At 37.4% G+C, this 21279-nt stretch overlaps 1 protein-coding gene and 1 long non-coding RNA gene across 2 annotated transcripts in view; one reads left to right on the forward strand and one right to left on the reverse strand.

Annotated features, from left to right (window-relative positions):
- LOC110255412 (uncharacterized) overlaps positions 1 to 21279 on the reverse strand; it is a 117378-nt gene that overhangs the window by 5882 nt on the left and 90217 nt on the right. The window contains exon 4 of the long non-coding RNA XR_014814933.1: positions 17488 to 17595. This is a non-coding gene — a long non-coding RNA (uncharacterized LOC110255412). The remainder of the gene's footprint in view (positions 1 to 17487; positions 17596 to 21279) is intronic.
- TYR (tyrosinase) overlaps positions 5540 to 21279 on the forward strand; it is an 87683-nt gene continuing 71943 nt past the window's right edge. The window contains exons 1-2 of the mRNA NM_001025212.1: positions 5540 to 6408; positions 14770 to 14986. Of these exons, the coding sequence (NP_001020383.1) occupies positions 5590 to 6408; positions 14770 to 14986 (1036 nt within the window). The 5' untranslated portion in view covers positions 5540 to 5589. The remainder of the gene's footprint in view (positions 6409 to 14769; positions 14987 to 21279) is intronic.

Consider the following 21279-nt stretch of genomic DNA (forward strand, 5'->3'; position numbering starts at 1 on the left):
GAAACATTAATGATGCCTCAGGATAAAATTAGTTAACTCTGAAAAGCGGGGAATTCTATAGGACAAAATCTGCTTTCTTCCTTAAGTAAATTAACGTTTAAAAAAAGAAAAGAAACATTGAATTAAAAAAAAACAAAACCTCTTAAGAAATATATCAACCAAAAGCAATATATAAGCCATGTTTGGATCTTGGAAAAAAACACTTTTAAGATAATTAAAGTAAATTGAGCACAGACTTGAAATAAGATGATATTAAGGAATTATTATTCCCTACTTTTGTCTGAGATGTTGTACTGGTACTATGGTTATATTTTTAAGGTCTTAATTGTTAATTATCTTCACTGAGACATTATGGACAAGATTGAGATCTGAGATTTGTTTTAAAATACTAAAGAACTTTTTGCTTTTTATGTAGGTGGAACTCAAGAAACAATACTGTGAGAAAGAAAAAGGTTGAAGAAGCTTGATGATGGGCACCTGCAAATTCCGTATGCTATTTTTCCTAGTTTGAGTATATTTAACTATTTCCGTAGCTATATTTATTTTAAAATGGTAGCTACTCAAATTGAGCTAATTACATTGCTGATACTCAAGAAATGGTGGCTACTGTTAAAATCGAGAGAAGGGGGCTAAAAAAGCTGGCGAAGAAGATTCAAACTCCCATCAAATAAAGGGGTAAAACAAATGACCAGAGTAGGAGAAAAGAGCAAGTTTGGCTAGGTCAAAACCCGTGGGTAGGTGAATGATCAGTGCAAACAGCAGGAAAAAAAGGACAATTGTTTGTGGGAAGACTGCAACTTAAACTCAAATTCGATATTCTAAAACTGAGCCTATATTCAATTCCCACTTACATTTTACCCTCTCTTTTTTCTTATTTGAGTTATCAGCACAAGGCAGAAATTCAACCCCAAATATCTCTCTTCACCTCTCACTCTACCTATCTCTTAATCCATTCACTTCTATTCATCACAGGGATCATCACTCTGGTCCAAGCCACATAATTATTTCCTGGGTTACTGCAATAATCGCCTAAAAATTATTTCTACATTTACTCTTGCTCCTACTCCTACATCTGTTCTCATCTCAGTGGTTTGAGTGAAATATTTTAAATGTGCATATGATTATATCAAAACACAGTTTCCAACCCTTCAAGGACTATGACCTCATGCATCTATACACCTCTATACTTATATCACAATCTCCATAGCTTCAGAGGCTATAGCTACCTAGGACCCTTGAACAAGCCATGCTGCTTCCACGTTGGAAGCTTTACATATTGTGTTCTCTCTGCCTGGAATGCTCATGCTCCCACTATTTTCTTCACCAAACAGACTTCAAATAATCTTTCAGATGTCACTTGAAATGTAACATCTGCCAGAAAACATTTCTCAACTACGCCTCAATGAAACGAAATAAGTCCCTCTGTCATCTTCCTTAATAGGTTTAAAATTTTTTAAACTATCAATTGAAGAAGCAAATTTGCCTACTTGTTAAGATTGGAAACACTCAAATCAATACAACATTCTTATACTCATTCATAGATGGCCGGAGCCACAAAGAATTGAGAGTCACTCAGTGTGCATGATATCACATTGCCTTCTTGTTTCACCTCTCACACTGTAAACAAATATTCTTTCCACGATCTATTTAGTGCCACATTTGTGCTTTTTTCTTGGTGGTTTTGTGGTCCAAAACTGCCCACAAGCATGGCGCTTATGTGTTTCTAGCATTTCTAACCACAAGGAACACACCTTAAAGAAATTATATGTTAGGTAAGCATCATTCAGGCATGAATCAGGATGCTGCTGGCGAGGAGTTTGATGTTAATAAATTAAAAATGTGTAGTAAAATTTGAGAGATACAGGCATCCCAATGGTCACAGCAGCACTATTTATAATAGTTAAGACATGGAAGCAACCTAAGTGTCTGTTGACAGATGAATGAACTAAGAAGAGGTAGTAGATATATACACAATGAAATATTACTCAGCCACAAAAAAAGAACAAAATAATGCCATTTACAGTAACATAAATGGACCTAGAGATGATCATATTAAGTTAAATCAAAGACAAATATCGTATGATATCACTAATATCTGGAATCTAAAAGTGATTATAAATAAGCTTATTTACAAAACAGAAACAGACCCATAGACATAGAAAACAAAGGTATAATTACCAAAGGGGAAAGGGAGGGTGATAAATTAGGAGTTTGGGATTAACACTATCATACATAAAATAGATTGCACAGGAAACTATATTCAATATCTTATAATAACCTGTGAGGGAAAAGAATCTGAAAAATTTTATATATAAAATTTTACATGTATACATATATATGTAAAACTGAATCAATTTACTGTACACCTGAAACGAATACAACATTGTAAACTAACACTACTTCAATTTTTAAAATGGTTAAAAAATACAGTAAATTTAATCATGTAAGATGATTTAAAATACACATAGTTATAAATATTATTTAAATTACTAAATTTAAAATATCATTTTAATAGGCAATATGCTTCATGAGGGTAGAAATCTCTGTTGTGCCTACCAGAGCACTCTTATCTCTTACCATATGCCTGATAATTGATGCTCCATAAATACCTGCAGAATATTTACAGAGGCCCTAATTCTGACTAATAGAGTCTTGCATCAGCTCAGGTGTTAACTCAGGCAATAATCTCCCAAGATAGGAAAGAACAACTTCAAATTCTGTAAACTAGAGACACCTAGAGAATGTACATCAGGGAGGAAGAATCCAAACGGGGTTTGACATGCAAGAAGTCTGTACTAACCATGAGACTGTCTTACAAATGGGCCAGTGAAGATAGTGTCCAATATTTGAGAGCAATAAAGAGGTCTGTCAATTTAAAGAAATAAACTTGGTGAAGGAAATTAATAGGACAAGGTACATTTTAGGCATCCTCTTAAGCATGCTCTGAATATTATGAAAAATAGACTTGGCAGAACAGACGCAGAAGCCTAATGGTGTGATGGAGGCTTTCTAAGTTATTCACTGGGAAGCCTGAATTTGGGGGGGGGGGGCAAATATAAAGTAAAATTCTTAATTAAATTGAACATGAGAAGTTAAATTCTGCCTGCAAGTAGATGGTACAGAATTATAAAAGGCCACATGTGGTTGTAAGTATTAGAGAACCGAGACTCCCCAGGGACAAGAAGCCCTCTGTTAATCTCTCTGTGCCTCTGAAAGAAGGAAGAAAAAAGATTAAGCCCCCTTGTGGAGATCATGTGGTGACTTCCTGATCCCAGCCAGAGGTCACATTTCCATGGAAACTTCTCTTCCTCTTCACCTACACAATGCTCCTTCCACCTAAAAGGGCTGCTTTGAGTGTCAAGAGAGTTGTAGAGAGGAGCCTTGATGTTTTTCTTTTTCTTTTTTTTTTTAATGATTTTTATTTTTTCCATTATAGCTGGTTTATAGTGTTCTGTCAATTTTCCACAGCACAGCAAAGAGACCCAGTCACACATACATATGTACATTCTTTTTCTCACATTATCCTCCATCATGCTCCATCATAAGTGACTAGATATAGTTCCCAGTGCTATGCAGAAGGATCTTTCTGAATAACGAGACTAAATCCAGCAGAACGGAAAGAGAGCGGAAAGGTTCACGTTCCAGCATCACCTATAGCAATGACCTTCCCTGGATCCCTGCACTGAGAGTCCAGACACTGCTGCTTTCCTTGGAGCTCACACGTTCTCTCACTTGCTCCCCAAGTTCAGGGGACCACCAGCTTTAAGTATGGAGCAGAATAAGGGAGGAAGTCTCTCAGAGGTAACTTGGACTTGATCATGCTCAACCTCTAGTGCTTCAAGACACTTTAACTCAAACCACTTAGTTTTTAAGTCTCTGCAAGGGTGGGGCCCAGGTTTAATTCCCTATAGTGCGGGGAAGGGGGGGTGGCTATCTGAAGTCAGTGCTCTAAATCAGCAGATAAAACACAGCTCTCACCCCTTGACAGTTTGACCTGCCTGAAGTACTGTCTCCATTCTCATTTGTCTTTCCAACTTATATCTACCCTTTGGTTTGACTCAAGGGGCACCCCATAATAAAATTTGCATACTATTATCCAAAACTAAGATATCCTTTCCAGTAACATCAGTTCACAAAGACGTCCTTCCACGAAAAGTCTGGTGTTCTTATTTTCTGTACTACTCGTTTGAAAACTAGCATAGTGTAAAATAATGTTTTTACTCATGGATTTCAATTTATCTAGCTTACTATACACACAGAAAAAAAATGAAAAAATTTGTATGATCAATATTTTTGAAGAAATATATTCATCCTTGTTCACTCACTCACAACCCTGAGAACTCCTCTGCAAGACCATATCACCAACAAAATTTCAGATGAATTCCTGATTTCCAGAATTTATGGGTGAAACAAGATGGCTACAGCATTAAAATAAAAGAAAGTATGAACCACTCTATATAAAATAAATAAAGATGTGTTATGCAGCACAAGGAATATAGTCAATATTTTATAATAATTTTAAGTGGTCTATAACCTATAAAATTACTGAATCACCATGTTGTACACCAGAAACTAATATAATATTGAAAATCAAGTATACTTCATTTTTTTTTTTTTTTTGTCTTTTTAGGGCCAAATCTGTGGTATATGGAGGTTCCCAGACTAGGGGTGAAATCTGAACTGCAGCTGTGGGCCTATGCAACATCAGATCTGAGCCATGTTTGCAACCTATACGACAGCTCACAGCAATGTTGGATCCTTAACCCACTGAGCAAGGCCAGGTATCAAACACATGTCCTCATGGATACAGGTCGGGTTTGTTTCTCCTGAGCCACCATGGCAACTCCTTCAATTTTTTTTTTTAAGTTTCCTTTGGAATAGTAAATAGTAAAAGTTCCCCCAAATAAAGCAGACCGCCCAGCTATCAAAATGACCTATCCTTAGTAATAATCAGAAAATGAATGATCAGACAGCTAACAAGCAAATAACATCAAGATAATCAGGAATTGTATTAGAAAGATCTTTTTTCTGATACTTTGTATAAAATAAACAAGTTGCATATATAAAAAATAATCTCCAGGCTCTGAAAAGTATCTCTTTCTGCAAAACTGAATTCTATAAATGGTGTGGCTTATTTATGGTCTTTGAGAAACAACCATCTTGCACCCAAAATCTCTTAATATTTCCTGAACTTCTTTAATAAAAGAACCTCTATTCCTGACACGACTTTTCATTCTCAAATTCAAATCATCACTAATTTATAGTCAATTAACAAGGTTTATTTAGATCAGATGATGGTTTAATTATAACCACAAGAATTAAACTATTAATGGTGGATAGTGTTTCTCACTTTAACATAGGCCTATCCCACTGGTGGGATACATGCCAACTTCCAAGAAAAGTCAGTCATGTGGATTTCAGAAGATGAAAGCTTAAGATAAAGACTGAGAGTGTTTGATGATGGAGGTGGGAGTGGTATTACATAGGTCTTAGCCAAAACATGTGATAGTGACTGAAGGGGTAGCTGGAAAGAGAAGTGTGTGGCTCAATTAACAAGCTCAAACAGACCTTGTGAGAACTAGAGGAAGAATGCTCCTGGCTGCTTTGTACTGCCTGCTCTGGACTTTCCAGACTTCCGCCGGACACTTCCCTCGAGCCTGTGCCTCCTCCAAGAACCTGATGGAGAAGGAATGCTGCCCACCCTGGGGAGGTGATGGGAGTCCCTGTGGCCAGCTCTCAGGCAGGGGTTCCTGTCAGGACATCATTCTGTCCAAGGCACCCCTGGGACCTCAGTTCCCCTTCACCGGGGTGGATGAACGGGAGTCTTGGCCCTCCGTCTTTTACAACAGGACCTGCCAGTGCTTTGGCAACTTCATGGGATTTAACTGTGGAAGTTGTAAGTTTGGCTTTCAGGGACCCAACTGCACAGAGAGGCGACTTTTGGTCAGAAGAAACATCTTTGATTTGAGTGTGCCAGAGAAGAACAAATTTCTTGCCTACCTCACTTTAGCGAAACATACTACCAGCCCAGACTTCGTCATCCCCACAGGCACCTATGGCCAAATGAATAATGGATCAACACCCATGTTTAGTGACATCAACATTTATGACCTCTTTGTCTGGATGCATTATTACGTGTCTAGGGACACACTACTTGGGGGCTCTGAAATCTGGAGAGACATTGATTTTGCTCATGAAGCACCAGGTTTCCTGCCTTGGCATCGACTCTTCTTGCTGGTATGGGAACAAGAAATCCAGAAGCTGACAGGGGATGAGAACTTCACTATTCCATACTGGGATTGGCGAGATGCAGAAAATTGTGACATTTGCACAGATGAGTACATGGGAGGACGCAACCCTGCAAACCCTAATCTACTCAGCCCAGCATCCTTCTTCTCCTCTTGGCAGGTAAGGTGCGCTGGAAATACAATACCAGGGCAAAAAAGAACCCTTAACAATCACATCTTTTGGCAGGTCTTTATCAACCTCCTTTCTCATCTCTGTCCCTTGCCAAGCCCAGGAAAGGTCTCCTGTTAAGGGCTCTCAATATACCTTATACTTCTCCTTTATCGTAAACTTCACGATTGTAGTTACATAAATATTTGTGGCGTTGTTTGTCTAATATCCTCTATATATTCCTAAAAGCTAATGAATAAAAAGTACTGGGTTCATCCCTGTATCTCCCAGCACCTAGGATGGTGCCTGAAAAAATGCTAAGAGCTCATTAGGTGTTTGTGGAACAAATGGCTGAAGGCATATTTAGATGATTAAAGAAATAAATAATGTAGGTCAATGTTTCTTAAATTTTCCTTACAATAAAATTCTTGCAAGGCACAAAGTAAAAATACAAAAATTTCTGGCCCTATCCCAGACCCATTCAGATCTATCCCAGATCTATTCCTCCCTTCACAGCAGGGTCCTGGGAAGACATCATTTGCTAAATGCCTGTGATGGTTATTATCATGAGGAAAGTAATCTAAGTGCACATCACTTAGATTTAATCTTCTTTTAAAAAATTATATGAAGACCCTGAAGTTCAAACAGGTAAATAATGAAAATAGTTAATATTCATTGAGAAATTAACATGTGTGAGGCCCTATTGTGTTTTCAATACTCTCATTAAATTTTCCTCATCCTAAAGATTAAAAAAAAAAAAAATCTGAGGTATAAAGATAATAGGTAACTTGTACAAGATCCAGAGCAAGGAAGTAGCAGAGATTTGTTCTCAGATAGCCTGGCCACATGACCACTCTAGACTATTTCCAAGGACACGACTGCTACGATGTCTTTGGCCGGAGGATCTCACCCATCCATGTCTCACTTTTTTTTATTAGACCACAGGAGAATTTAGCATTTTCCCTAAATATGTGAAAACTTCAGGTACAGGATAAGGGATTTCTATTTTGAAATTTAATTTGTATTTCTCCTATTCTGATTTTTTTCACTCTTGATTAGGGATAACAGGTAGCTAAACAAACATGCTTTTAATTATTCATCATTTTAAAACTGTAAGGTGGAAGGAACGTGTTTCTGCTTACATTCTAAACATTTCTAATACAGAGCTTTTGACCAGCAGTGCTTTATGGCACTAAGCCCTATATTTAAGTGAGGTGGGAAGAATCTTGCATTCTCACCTGGCGCTCTGCAATTTTGAAATGTGGATGACTTCCCACACACCTGGCCCCTCCACTAGGTGCATACACCTTCCAAATGGAGCCTATTGAAGCTCACTGAAAAATGGCCACTATAATATCTGGTGTCACTAATGTCAGCTGTTTACCAAGAGTAAGGAGTGTATTTGGACATTAAAAGCTGGAAAAAATGTGCTTGAAAAAAATCTATTTCAATAAGGCTTCAGACCTCCTATCTTAATCTATAAAGTGCAAAACTCTAACTCTTATATCCTCTGTTAATGTTGAAAATACTGTCAAGCTTGGATGTGGAGTTTTCAGTCAGTTATAATGCTTTCCTTAGTTGTACAGCTTTGCTTGACCCAGAAAAACTGGAGGATTATCTAAATTATCAAAAAAGTTACAATAGCCACACTGAAGCTTAATAGATAAATACTAATTGATATTTAATCACATGAGATGTAGGCTTCTTGGTGATACCCAAATTATGTTTGTAATTTTTTTTCTATTCATTTATTGATCATTGAGTGGAAAACTTTTTCTCTCTTTTTTTTTCTGTATGATGGTGTCCAAATTTATTTATAAAGAAAACTTTTTGGGTCTAGTTAAGTAAACACAGGTTGAAATTGTTACATTAGATTTGTAACAGTTGTTCTATGATTGAACTATTGTGCAGTAACTGGTGTTTAAAATAAAATTAGGACATAAAAGTGGACAAAGATCAATGAAGAAAAATGAGTAGAAGACTCTTTAAATAAGGCAGGTGAAATGAATGAGCATCTCTGTTCACCTACTGTGAGTGGTGTCATTTGTGAAGTTCTAGTTGGCTGTTTTCATTCCTTTGCACAGCCCCTCTGGTCACAGTCCTTTAAAATTTAATATCAGTTATTTATATTGATTTAATTCAGCAGTTCTAATTATCTAAATCACTTAGGGAGCTTAAAAAGTTACATGCACTCCACGCTCCTACCTTCTGGCAGAAAATCATATGCTGCGGGTCCACTATGAGGGTCTTTATTTTTAAAACCTGCCAGTGTAATTGTAATGTACAGCCTGCGCTAAGAATCACTGATTTAATTAATATGGAAATTATCCTGGTATCTCTTTCACTTTACAAACTCAGGTTCTATAATAAACACACCACTAGTTTAAATGCTTTTGCCTGAATTGAATACTCTAATCAAGAACTACACTATTTTGTGTGAAATGATGAGATCAAATAGGTTCCAGACTTGGTGAGTTTATTAATACCTTCCAAATTAGTAAGACTTATTACCCCCTTTGATACAAAGCCTCCTCCCTCCCACCCTTGATTTCAGATATCTTTTACTTGACATAAATAACAGCCTTTTTAAGAAATTCATGGGCTTTATTAACTCTGAGCTGAAAGACCTTCACTGGTGTGTGGTGCAGCGCCTACGTTTTGTAAAAGATGATAGCGAGGCACCCAAAGGTAGGGTGATTTGTCTAAGCTCACACAGCAGAGGACTAAATCCCAGTGCCTCTGACTCCAATGCTATTTCAAGTAAACCATGTTATTTCCTACTTATAAAGAGCCATTTAGGCTCATAAAGGATCAAATAAGCCACTGATTTATGGACATGCATTCTGATTGGAGTCATTTTAATGCTCTTAAAATTCAATTGCACAGACAATGGGGGCAGATATTCTGATGTAGTCTTTTTCATTCATGTTAAAATAAACATATTCCATTAGATGTTTATTTATCCATATCCCTTATTCAGGTAGAACTTTCACCCCTTTTCACCATCACTGCACTTTGTATAGATTTATATCATTGCACCTATGACTCTTCAGTACATGTAATTGTTTTCAAACCTATCTTTGTCTTGCAGACTGCCAGATGCTCCAGTGTAGAAGCCATTTCTAATTTATCTTTATATCCACAGAGCCCAGGAACATAATACATACATGAAGTGGGCTTTATCAATGTTTGTTGAACAAAATTGAAAATCATAGAAATGTTAGCTCCAACACTAACATACATATAAAATAAAATGCTGCATAGACATAGCTAGATTTTTTTTTTCTAGAACCTTAAACCATACTTTATAGCCCTGGATCCCTGAGCTTCAGTCAAAATAATGAATGCCAAAATAAGCAGTAACTTATAGTCTGGAATAAAACATTTTGTTTAGCTCTCTCTAGGCTTGTGTGTGTCTGTATGCATGCAAAAAAAAAAAGCACAAATAGAGACAATCAAGTAAGTACCAACTTGAGTGTTATTTAAGTGAGATTAATAATATTTACTGGTAAGGCCTTTTATTAAAAAATATTAAAAATTATATACTTTATATAATTTTATTAGAACTTATATTCAGAAATCATATACTTTTTTGTATATTTGTTAATTTATTTTTTGGTTTGTTTAATGCCAAGGGATTTTAAACTAGAAACATGTTTGCACCAATTAAAGCATTCCACTATTTTTGGAGGTGGGGGTTCTTTACTAACATTAAAGTACAAATGCCTACGCTCAACACAATTAGATCTAAGGTTGTGGAAGCATCCGATAAGCTTGCCATCAGAAGAAAAATTACATCAAGGGTAGCTGTCATGATAGATCAAAAAAAAAAAAAAAAGAAAAGACATTTCCTAGATGATGGACATGAATGAAGTGTGGCCAGAGAATTCACTCACCAGGTGAAAAGCACATCACATGGAAGCAAATGGTGGGAAGGAAAAAAAGTTACATTTCAGCAGAGAGTCATGGGTTTTAGGTAACCATGGCAACAGCTCAGTGAAATAACAGCTTCTCTTTTTTCTTTATGAAAAAGATTCTGTGGAATGTCGTATGGTTTACATTTTTTTAAGATAAAGCTCTAATACCATAATAGAATCCTTGCTCCTAAAGCTTTTAATAACTGGTCATTCGTTGCTATTTCTTTCAATTTAAGAGGACACTGTCTAAGTTCACCTTCTCCATTAATACCACTGTTTCTTCTTTCTATCTTCTTTTTTTTTCACCTGACTTGGGACACTTGATTCCACACACCCTCCCATAATATATGACAAGTCGTCTACATTGAAACAGAAAAGGAACAAATTCCTCATCACAAGACTTTTGCTACTTACTAGATAATATTGGACAAATCATTTGGAATGTTTCACATTTGTTCTTTCTCAATGGAAAAAAAACGGGGTGCAATTACTATCATGAGTGTTTTCTTTGTTATTGAAAATGCTAAATGGAATGGAAAGAGGAACAATGCAGTGGAAAGGGTATATAGTCTTTTGAATCATAAAAAAAAAATGATTTCAGTGGGCTTTTGTAACTTCCTAAGCTATAAGATCCTGGATAAGTTACTTCTTATTCTGAGAACTTTTTTCTTTAAAATTAGAATAATACGTCTTCAAGCATTATTGTGAAAAGATTAAATGAAATCTGTTCATGTAAAATGACTAGTCTCTGACATATTCTTTGAATTCCATGTATAGAAGATATTATCATATTATATCTTTATATGATATATCCATGCTAGTTATTACAATAATGACTATTCATCCAGCGTTATAGAGCCAGAGTTAACAACTTGGTGGCTTGCCCAATAATCTTGTATTCAGTATTAATATAATAGCTATCATTATTAAGCACTCTGTACTTGATATTATATATGAGGTCCTTTTTTAGGTAAAGTATTTGATCCTTCGGAAAAAGTTGTTATGGTTCCCATTTACAGATGAAAAACGCTGATACTCAGACAGCTTAAGTAATTTACTCAAGGTCAGGTAGCTAATAGAGTCAGTACTGGAAACCATGTCTGACTGCCATCTCCATGATCATAACCGCAGCATTAACAATTTATCACAGACGGCCTCCCCTCCTGTGTCAAATGTAAATTCAATGATTTGAGATTAAGTTTTTCAAATTATTTCTGGAACTGGGGTAGATTTCCTCCTTTTTACTAATATATTCAGTCATCTGAACATTTAGTCACTTGACAGTTGGCATTTCAGCAAAAATAGTTCCATTCAAACTTCTATAATTTAACTGAGTCTGCTGTAGGAGTCTTTTAGGCAGTCGGATCTTTTGAAAATATCCTGAAAAGGTATATTATTCAAACAGGAATGAAAATGATTTCATCTATATACTGTCTGTGATGTCTAGTTAACCGACATTATGAAAGAATCCAATATATTACATTCAATGCTAAAGTTATCTTAGCTTTACTCAACCATTCAGAAGCCATTTACAGGCATAATAAAGGTATTGGATATAGCTGTGGAATCAGGAGGACTGTGAATTAATGTTCTATCCATGGCTCTGAATGTCATGTGACCTGCGACAGGTCCCCAACAATTCAAGTTCTCAGTTATGCATGGATCGAAGGATTGAGGAATCTCATGAAGTATGAAGAAAACTAGAAATTGACATTTGTTGAGCCAGAAACTGTGTTGTATTATATTATTAATATAATAATAGATATAAATTATATATTGACATAATATTGTGTTTATTTTTTCATATTACAGTGAAGAAAGTGAGACTCAGCAAGCCTAAACAACCTACTCATTCACACATTGCTAATACGGAGCTGAGCCAGAATTGAAGCTCATACCTGAGTTTGGAACCTAATTCCTTTCCACCACTCAATGCTTCAATTCATAAGTGATATCTTAGTGACCAAAACGTAAAACCTTCTCTAAGTACCTATTGTTTAATATAGAAGCAGCCATTTCTGAGGGACAAGGCTCGTTCAGTTCTATTTGATGTTGAGTTAATTTGCTTTTACATCTCTATAGCTCCACCAACTCACTGGAGCAGAAGACTGACAGGATTGTTTTTAATTGTGGTGCAACGAGTTGACCAAGAGATTTTTTACCTTTAAAATATTGTTCCATGTATTGTCTGTTGCCCATAAAATCATTAATCAGAATACAGGGATTTAGATCCTACTAGCCTTTTATACTCTTCTACATGCAGACTCAGTTTCCTCATCACTAAAATAGGGATAAAATCACATAAACCTACAAGGCAGTAATGTGAATTTAAAAAAATGTATACAGATACCTTCCTTATTGAGAGTGAGGACTTAGTGTATGTTTAATACAAATGATACATTTTTGGAACCATCTTCTAGGGCAGAAGATGGTTCCGACAATAGGACTAGGAAAAAAAAGCATTCGACACATGTTAGTAGTTGAAGATTCACTGGTTCTTACTTTGATTTTTTTTTTCTTTTTAGGGCCACGCTTGCAGCATATGGAAGTTCCCAAGCTAGGGGTCGAATTGGAGTTGCAGCTGCTGGTCTACACCTCAGCCACAGCAACAAGAGATCCAAGCTGTGTCTGCAACCTACACCACAACACATGTCAATCCCAATCATGGGATTCTTAACCCACTGAGTGAGGCCAGGGATTGAACTCACATCCTCACGGATATTAGTTGGGTTTGTAATTAGTTCGTATTAGTTGTAGCTACAAAGGGAATTCCTTTCCTTTGATTTTTTTTAATTCTTCCTCTAAATATTTATTTATTTATATTTTTGGCCACACTCCAACCATGTGGAAGTTCCCGGGCCAGGGATGGAACCCACACAGCAGTTGTGGCCTGTGCCACAGCTGTGGCAATACTGGGTCCTTGCTCTGTTGCACCACAAGGGGACTTCCCCACTAAATATTTACTGAGTACTCTTCTAGATTCTGAGAAAGAATAATAACGTAAAAAAGAAAGTTATTCTCATAGAGATTACATGTTTGAAAAGGAGGTGATACTCTTTTATCAAGGGAAATTTATATGAATCAAGTTTGATAAACAGCAATGTTATCTGTTCAGTGGGCTCAGGCCTCATATGGACCAAATGCCTGTTGCAAACAGGCACTGATGGCAGGTGGGCTCTCCAGCATGTTGTGTTTTGGTTTGGGGTGAATACCTTGCTACCTGGTTAATTACCCTCATTGAACCTAGGGCATTAATGATTTTGAGATGAAGAATTAACTTATATACCACTGATAATTAAAAATAAATGTGCCCATTAAATGCGATATTTTTAATCACTTGGCATTTTTATTTTATATTTATTGGAATAGCTCCTATTGATTCTTTTAGTCAAATATTTTATCATAGTTTATTCTTCTATCCACATGTATGTGCAACTATCAACAAAATAATTTGGTAAATGATTTCTAAAATTCTTTCATATTTAGAGTCGGACCCTTTGGAATTACTTTTTAAGTCAAAGTTGATACATTTCCATTTTTCAAAATTTTGCCTTGGCCTTGTAGATGAAATATCAGATTTATGGCAAGGAGAGGGCGTGCTTAGGCATGAACAAAGGCATAGGATGGAGAAGCAAAGGTGATGGCCAAGGAAGAGTAGCCAGTCTGACCTTAGCAGTTGGATCACAGAATTTGTAAGCAAATAAAGATTTAAGATGTCTTTTGGAGGTAGACCTGACAAGATGAGCTGATGGTTTCAGTGTGAAAGATAAAAGAGAACAAAATACAAAGGACAACAGTCTCTGCCTTAAAAATGAAGATTCATGGGCTTCTGATTTGAGTTGCAGGAAAGTTGGTTTGATAGGAAGTATAGGGAGAGGACCCAATTTTTGAATTTTAAGATGCCTGTGAGATAACATTGAAATATGAAGTTGGAGATGCATATAAAGTTCAGAAGAGTGCTTTTGGACTAGAGATAGGAAGTTCTTATCATGTAGTTGCAATAAAAGCCATGAAACTGGTTATTCTAGGCAAAGAAGAAGATATATAGAGAAATAAGAGGGTACAGACCTAAAATTTGAGTTAGAGCTAGCTTCATGGGCACAGAACTCATGAAGTCACACAACGGATATTTAATGGATGTTTGTCAAATTAATTTCCCCACCAAATAAATATCTGACAACAATTACTTGAAGTCATTATTCTCCTTTGCTCAATGAGGGCTATGGGATTCATTTTCTTAAGTGGTAGATGCTAGACTAGAACTCCGTTCTGGATTTTAACTTTCATGGCTGATTCTGCAACCCTCAGAAAGCTGCTTCCTTTAACCATTTACTTTAATAAAACACTGATGGTTAGAAATCCATATACTGAAATCAAGAACCCAAACCTCCCTACCTTTCATCTTTGATTTAGTGATGGAGACAAGATTCCTTTAACCTAGAGGTGTTTTGTGCAGATCATCTGCAGCCGACTGGAGGAGTACAACAGCCGTCAGGCTTTATGCAATGGGACTCCCGAGGGACCTCTACTGCGCAATCCTGGAAACCACGACAAATCCAGGACTCCAAGGCTCCCCTCCTCAGCCGATGTGGAATTTTGCCTGAGTCTGACCCAGTATGAATCAGGTTCCATGGATAAATCTGCCAATTTCAGCTTTAGAAATACACTGGAAGGTAATCCCTTTTTCTCAATCATTTAAATTTTCTTTTCTTTTACTTTTTTTTCCTGAATTCGTGTTTACAATTGCTTATCCAAAACCCTGTGCCCAGAAGTGTTTGAGAATTCAGACTTTTCTGATTTAAGTAAGGGCATGTGGAATACATACATATATAGCCAATAACCCTAGCAAGAGTGTGGTGGCACAACACAGAGAATCCCAAACATGAATAACTCTTGAGCAAATGTAAGAATGTACCCACCATGACAATAAATAGAGACAAGAGGCAGCCTAATGGAGAATAAAGTCAGGTTTGCCACTAAAAATATTGCTGCCAAAACAATTTTTAGACCTTTTTGTATTTTGGAAATATTGGACTGCAGACCTATCAGACTTTTCCAACTTTTAGTATTTATCTAGTTTAAAATATTCTGGATGCTAGGATCTTTGAGGCAAGTCCATCCCCTCAACTATAAGAAGGATACAATCCCCATGTCAGGTTAAGGCCCCATCCCATTATCCCTTGGTATCTCCGTGCCTCATCAGCAATTCCTTCTCACGGTCTTACTCCAAGTCCTACTTATGCCTGCAAATTTCTCAACCTTGCTTGCACTTGTTCTCTGCTCAACACTGTCCCAGTCATGAAACCCATCTTCTCCACCTCAATTGTCATTATAGAAACAAACCTACAAACAAACAAAAAACAAAAACATTCCCTCAAGTTACAGATTTGAGTTCCGCGAAGTCACAGGGGGGCCAACTCATGGCAAGGGAGATAACCCAAAATATAACACTCAACAATCTACCTCCTAAAAACTCTTTGGCATCCTACCACAGAGATGAAACTTTCTCTTTGCTTATTTCTTCCCCCTTAACTTTATTTTCCCATTTTCCTGTTAATTGTGATTCCTGCTTTATCCTCTGACTGCTGTTGCTCAGCTGTGCAGAGCAGTTTCACTGTTTCTTTAATTTTCCTGTGACTTTCCAATCCAGAAGGCCTTGGGGACTTGCTCTACCCCAGAAGCAATTTAAACAAGGAGAGTATCACCCTAAAGAGGCTCCTTGGTGCAGCTGTTAAAATTAAAAATATGTTCATTTTCCTTAAATAACTAACATTTTCAAGTATTCACTATGTGCAAGGCACCATGCACCAAAGATTCTATAGAGTATCATCTCACTTAATTCTCACAACCATCCTCTGAGGAAGACAGTGTCATTATTTCTAATTTAAAGAAAGGAATAAGGATTGAGATATTAGATAATTTGGCTACCACTCATTCAGTAAGTGGCTCAGCCAAATCTACCCCTAGATTTGTCGCGTGCCAAAATCCAAGAGTCTTTTCCTCTAGACTGTGATGACCTTGAGTGGGTTAAGAGTTTCTTGAAGTTGGACAATATCAGGCTGGTCTGTCAATATATAACAAGGCAATGCATAGTGCCCAGGAGTCTCAGAACCTACAGGCTGTGACAAAGGTGTACAGTCAAGTTGCCGTCACCATGTGGGAGGATTGGATGTCCTGTCAGACTATGCAGGCGTTAACAGCAGGACTCCAGCTGCTGACCTAATGACACTGTAAAGTGGGACTCCATCCTTAAGGGGATTATAGTACATCACAGGTGACTCAGGCAGATTTTCTAACAGTGAGAGACCATGAGGGTCACAGGCTGGTCATGGAAATAAGGTAGCGGAGCCTTAAGTCAAAAGAGAAAAGTGGCTTGAGCCATGACATCGCAGCCAGTGGCTTTCAAATGAGTTTCTTTTTTTTTTTTTTTTTTTTTGCTATTTCTTTGGGCCGCTCCTGCGGCATATGGAGGTTCCCAGGCTAGGGGTCCAATCGGAGCTGTAGCCCCCGGCCTACGTCAGAGCCACAGCAACGCGGGATCCGAACCGCGTCTGCAACCTACACCACAGCTCACGGCAACGCCGGATCCTTAACCCACTGAGCAAGGGCAGGGACCGAACCCGCAACCTCATGGTTCCTAGTCGGATTCGTTAACCACTGCGCCACGACGGGAACTCCTCAAATGAGTTTCTAATGCACAGAAGTCAGTAGAGAGCATCAGGTTTATTGTGAGTAATTTACTAATACTAATAAGTTATGTTTGTGAATCATTTTCTTCTTTATTCCGGTAATGTATTCATATTTGCACATAGTCTAGTATGCTTTCTTGAGAAGGAGAGAAAAAACATTATAGCACATTGTCTGGCACATAATAGATGTTCAATATGTTTGATAACTGAAAACATATAAATAATATCTAGGGCTCTTTCAATTGTACCCAACCCAACATTTAGTTTGTCTATACCTGTTGCCTGTTGTATGAAACCTATTTACCAGTAGGAAAATGTTAGAAAACATTGATCTAAACCATCAACGAGAGCTTTTCCTAACTAGAGAGACATTTATTGACTCTTTTATTTAAGCTTTTATTTATGAATAATTTTAAGCTTACAAAAAAATTACAATAAAAACTGCACAAAAACCGTATGTATTCCTTTTACCCAGATTCACTTACTGTTTCTATTTTATCTTGTTTTCCTTCTCATTCTCCCATTCTGAACCATCTGAAGGTAAGTTGCACAGATCAGAACCCTTTCGCCCAGGATATTTCAGTGTGTTTTTCCTAAGAACAAGAATATTCTCTTATGTAACCTCAGAACAGTCATCAACTTCAGTGAATTCTATATAGGTATAATGCTTTAATCTAATCTACTGTTCATATCTACTGCAATTTTTTTCAATAGACTAATAATATCCTTTACAATGTTTTCTCCTCTGTAACAGGATCCAATTTAGGGTCAGGGAACATTTAGCTGTCATATTTCTTTAGCCTTCTTTAATCTGAAATATTTCCGCAGCCTTTCATTTTTAACAAAATTCACGTTTTTGGAAAATAGAGTCCCCCCATTCTTTAATAGAATGTTCCTATTTTTAATAGAATGGATCCAAATAAGGTCATGTATTCCTAGGCCAAATTTTACAGAAGGGATTTTGCATTTTTTTTTCACTTTTTGGGGGCCGCATCTGTGGCATATAGAGGTTTTCAGGCTAGGGGTCGAGTCAGAGCTGCAGCTGCCATCCTAAACCACAGCCACAGCAATGTAAGATCCAAGCCGGAGCCATGTCTGCAACCTACACCACAGCTCACAGCATCACCAGATACTTAACCCACTGACCAAGGCCAGGGATCGAATCCACATCTTCGTGGTTATAGTTGGGTTCATTACTGCTGAGCCACGATGGGAACTCCATTTTGCATCCTTCTAAGAGAGTATAACATCTGAAAGTACATGATGACCATCTGTCTCACTTTGGTGATGTTAATTTGATCACCTCTTCCAGGTGTGGTCCAGATTCCCCACTGTACAAGCACAGTCTCAGATTCATCATTAGGCAAAACTGCAAGGTGGTTCTCATGTCTCTATTTCATGACCCTAACCTATTTTTCAGCTTTCTTTTTTTCTGGTACGACAAAATATTCTAGAGTCACCTCATACCTACACTGATCAAGGCCTAAAATCAGCCACATCTCCAAGAAACATTGGTTCCTTTCAGTGGGGAGGGACAGAGACAAAGACGGAGAGAACATTTGCTCTCGAGACACGTTTTATCTCAAAACTAGAAGGTTGCGTGGGGATGTGGGAGGTCTTGGCCTACAGGAAGTGCTCAAGTGAGGACAGCAGCTAAGAGAGCAGGACAGGAGAAGCAGGAGCACCAGGCAAACACTGCCCTCTGCTCTCAACAAGCTCAGGTGGAACTAAATTGTCAGCTTTGATCGAACCTCACAGCTACTGCTGCCCTTCTTCTTTTGGGTCTTGTGAGAAGGATATAATGTATTCCTTTTACCCAGATTCACTTACCGTTTCTATTTTATCTTTTTCTATTTTATCTAGAACAAATTCCCACAACCAGTCCTGGGGTAGAGGGACTGTTACTGTTTGGTCTGCTGAAGCTATGTATATAACCTCAGCTTTTCTTTTAGATTTAAATACTGAAGTAAAGATCGAAGATGTGCAATTTTATGAACTGAGTAAAAGAGATGCATGTTCTTAGATAAAGCAAAGCAGTATGCATTATAAAAGGTAGTCTTAGAGTTCCCTTCGTGGCTCAGCGGAAACAAATCCGACTAGGAAACTTGAGGTTGTGGGTTTGATCCCCGGCCTTGCTCAATGGGTTAAGGATCTGGTGTGGCCATGAGCTGTAGTGTAGGTCGCAGACGCAGCTTGGATCCTGGGTTGCTGTGGCTCTGGTGTAGGCCGGCGGCTACAGCTCTGATTCGACCCCGAGCCTGGGAACCTCTGTGTGCCATGGGTGCAGCCCTTAAAAGACAAAGAAGACAAAAAATAATAATAAAATAAAAAATAAATAAAAGGTAGTCTTCTTATTAGGCTAGATAGGTGGTCCCTGTATTATGGGCTATTATATTTAAAGAAGGATCTTCTCATGCAAATCTCTAACTACCCACGGTGCCCTGTATGTCACAGTTTATAATAGTGCTAATGCAAAATTAGTACTGCTGTGTGTATGGGGTGTTAAGAGTGGACTGGCAGTTTAGCGATGTGCTTCGAGGTAATCAAACTGACTGGGATTTCATCTAAACTCTACCACTTCTTAGATCTTTTACCCTGAGTAAGCTATTTACCTTCTCTGGGCCTTAATTTCATCTTCTGTAAAGTGTAGATAAGAATAATAATATATAGGGTTCATGTAAGGATTAAATAATACAATACATTTAAGGAACATGTGACGTTTCCTCAATAAATGACAGCTATTATTATGTTAAACTGGAATTAGTGTTTGACAACTCAATTATCAGTCATTAATTTTTCTGACGACTAACTTAGAAACTTCATATAGACTTGAGTCCTGAGAAAACAGACCATGATGTGCTAGGTGTAGAGAAAAGAAGGAAGGATAGAAAAGAAAATTTTCTGAGATTGCCTCAGAAAGAGAGCATTTCTGGAGATAACTGCTGTTGCTTTCCAGGGAGAATTCCCAGAAGCAAAGAGACAAGAGCAAAGGCAGCTCCTGTTACCCAAATGGAAAATAACAATAAGAAAGAAATCTAATTTAATGGTATGTTCTCACCCCCAAGCACAGTGCAACCTAGACCCATGGATCTGATAGTTGGAAGACAATTCTCAGTGTATTCAGTTCAACATCCCTCACTTTGCTGAGATGCCCATTGTGATAATATCTCTATGTGGCCATTCAAAGACAGAGATCAACCCACTCACAAGGGTGAACAGGAAATTCTTTAGGGTAAGACAAAAATCTAATTGTATTCAGTTTAAAGAGCTCTCCAGGAGCCTGACACTCCGGGAAATTGTGGATGTACAAAGATATGCAAAAATGACTATTACACATTTTCTGACCTTGAGGAGCTCACCATATAGTGAGAAGACCTCACACGAACCCATTAGGAAAACACAGTACAAGGGTCGCTATAAAATGAGGTCAGAACCCAAAGCTAAACAAGAAATATCTCCCAAGCTGGTGAGAAAATATATCTTAAAATATCAATAATTTTCTCACCAAGAAGAGCAGAGGAGGAAAGTCATTTCTAGCAGAGGGAACAACATATGCAGTGGGATAGACGCATGAAAGTACAAGATTGGACACAACAAAATGAAAAGTTCTATAAAATATTAAGTTTGTAGTGGGAAATAACAGAGGTATAGAGAGTTTAGAAAATACTCTGAATACCCATGTTTCTAAGTCTTCTCTGGAGTTAAAAAAATAAATAAATAAATAAGGACCTGAAGAATATGTCCACAGATCCCTAGGGGATTAAGAGATCAAAGTTTATTCTTTGTAAAAGTTATTCATAGTGTCCCTGTAAAAGAGGTATGTTTGAAAACACAATGTTTAAAAATCATGATATAATGTTCATATCTTCAACAACATGTCTAAGTAACTTTTGCGAAATACCACTATAGATAGTGGAGGTCAAGGGAGGGTTTGAAGCAGGAAATTGATGTAATTCTATCTACATTTCAGAAAGGTATGAAGCTAGTGCTCTTAGCAGAATGCAGAAAGGCTTATCAATGAACTTTTGGGAAGATGGTAAATGGTGTGGTCTCTTCAAGGTAGGGGGCATGAGATGAAGATGAGTGTGGAAATTGTTGTGTATTCTAGAGCATAGAGTATCAGAAACTCTTGGTGACTAAATACGAGGCAGAAAGGTAAGCATCCTGTTGAGAGTGATTATGGAATGTTTAACACTGACTTTTAATAATTGGTCCTTGTTTTGTCCTCTTAAGCTATATGCCAGTGAAAAATTGAGTTTATCTTTATGTAGCAGCTC

Source organism: Sus scrofa, chromosome 9 (genome assembly GCF_054392235.1).
Source record: "Sus scrofa isolate SSC_HxYL_T2T_F1_AM1 chromosome 9, Sscrofa_HxYL_maternal_Yorkshire_Landrace_v2.0, whole genome shotgun sequence".
NCBI lineage: Eukaryota > Metazoa > Chordata > Mammalia > Artiodactyla > Suidae > Sus > Sus scrofa.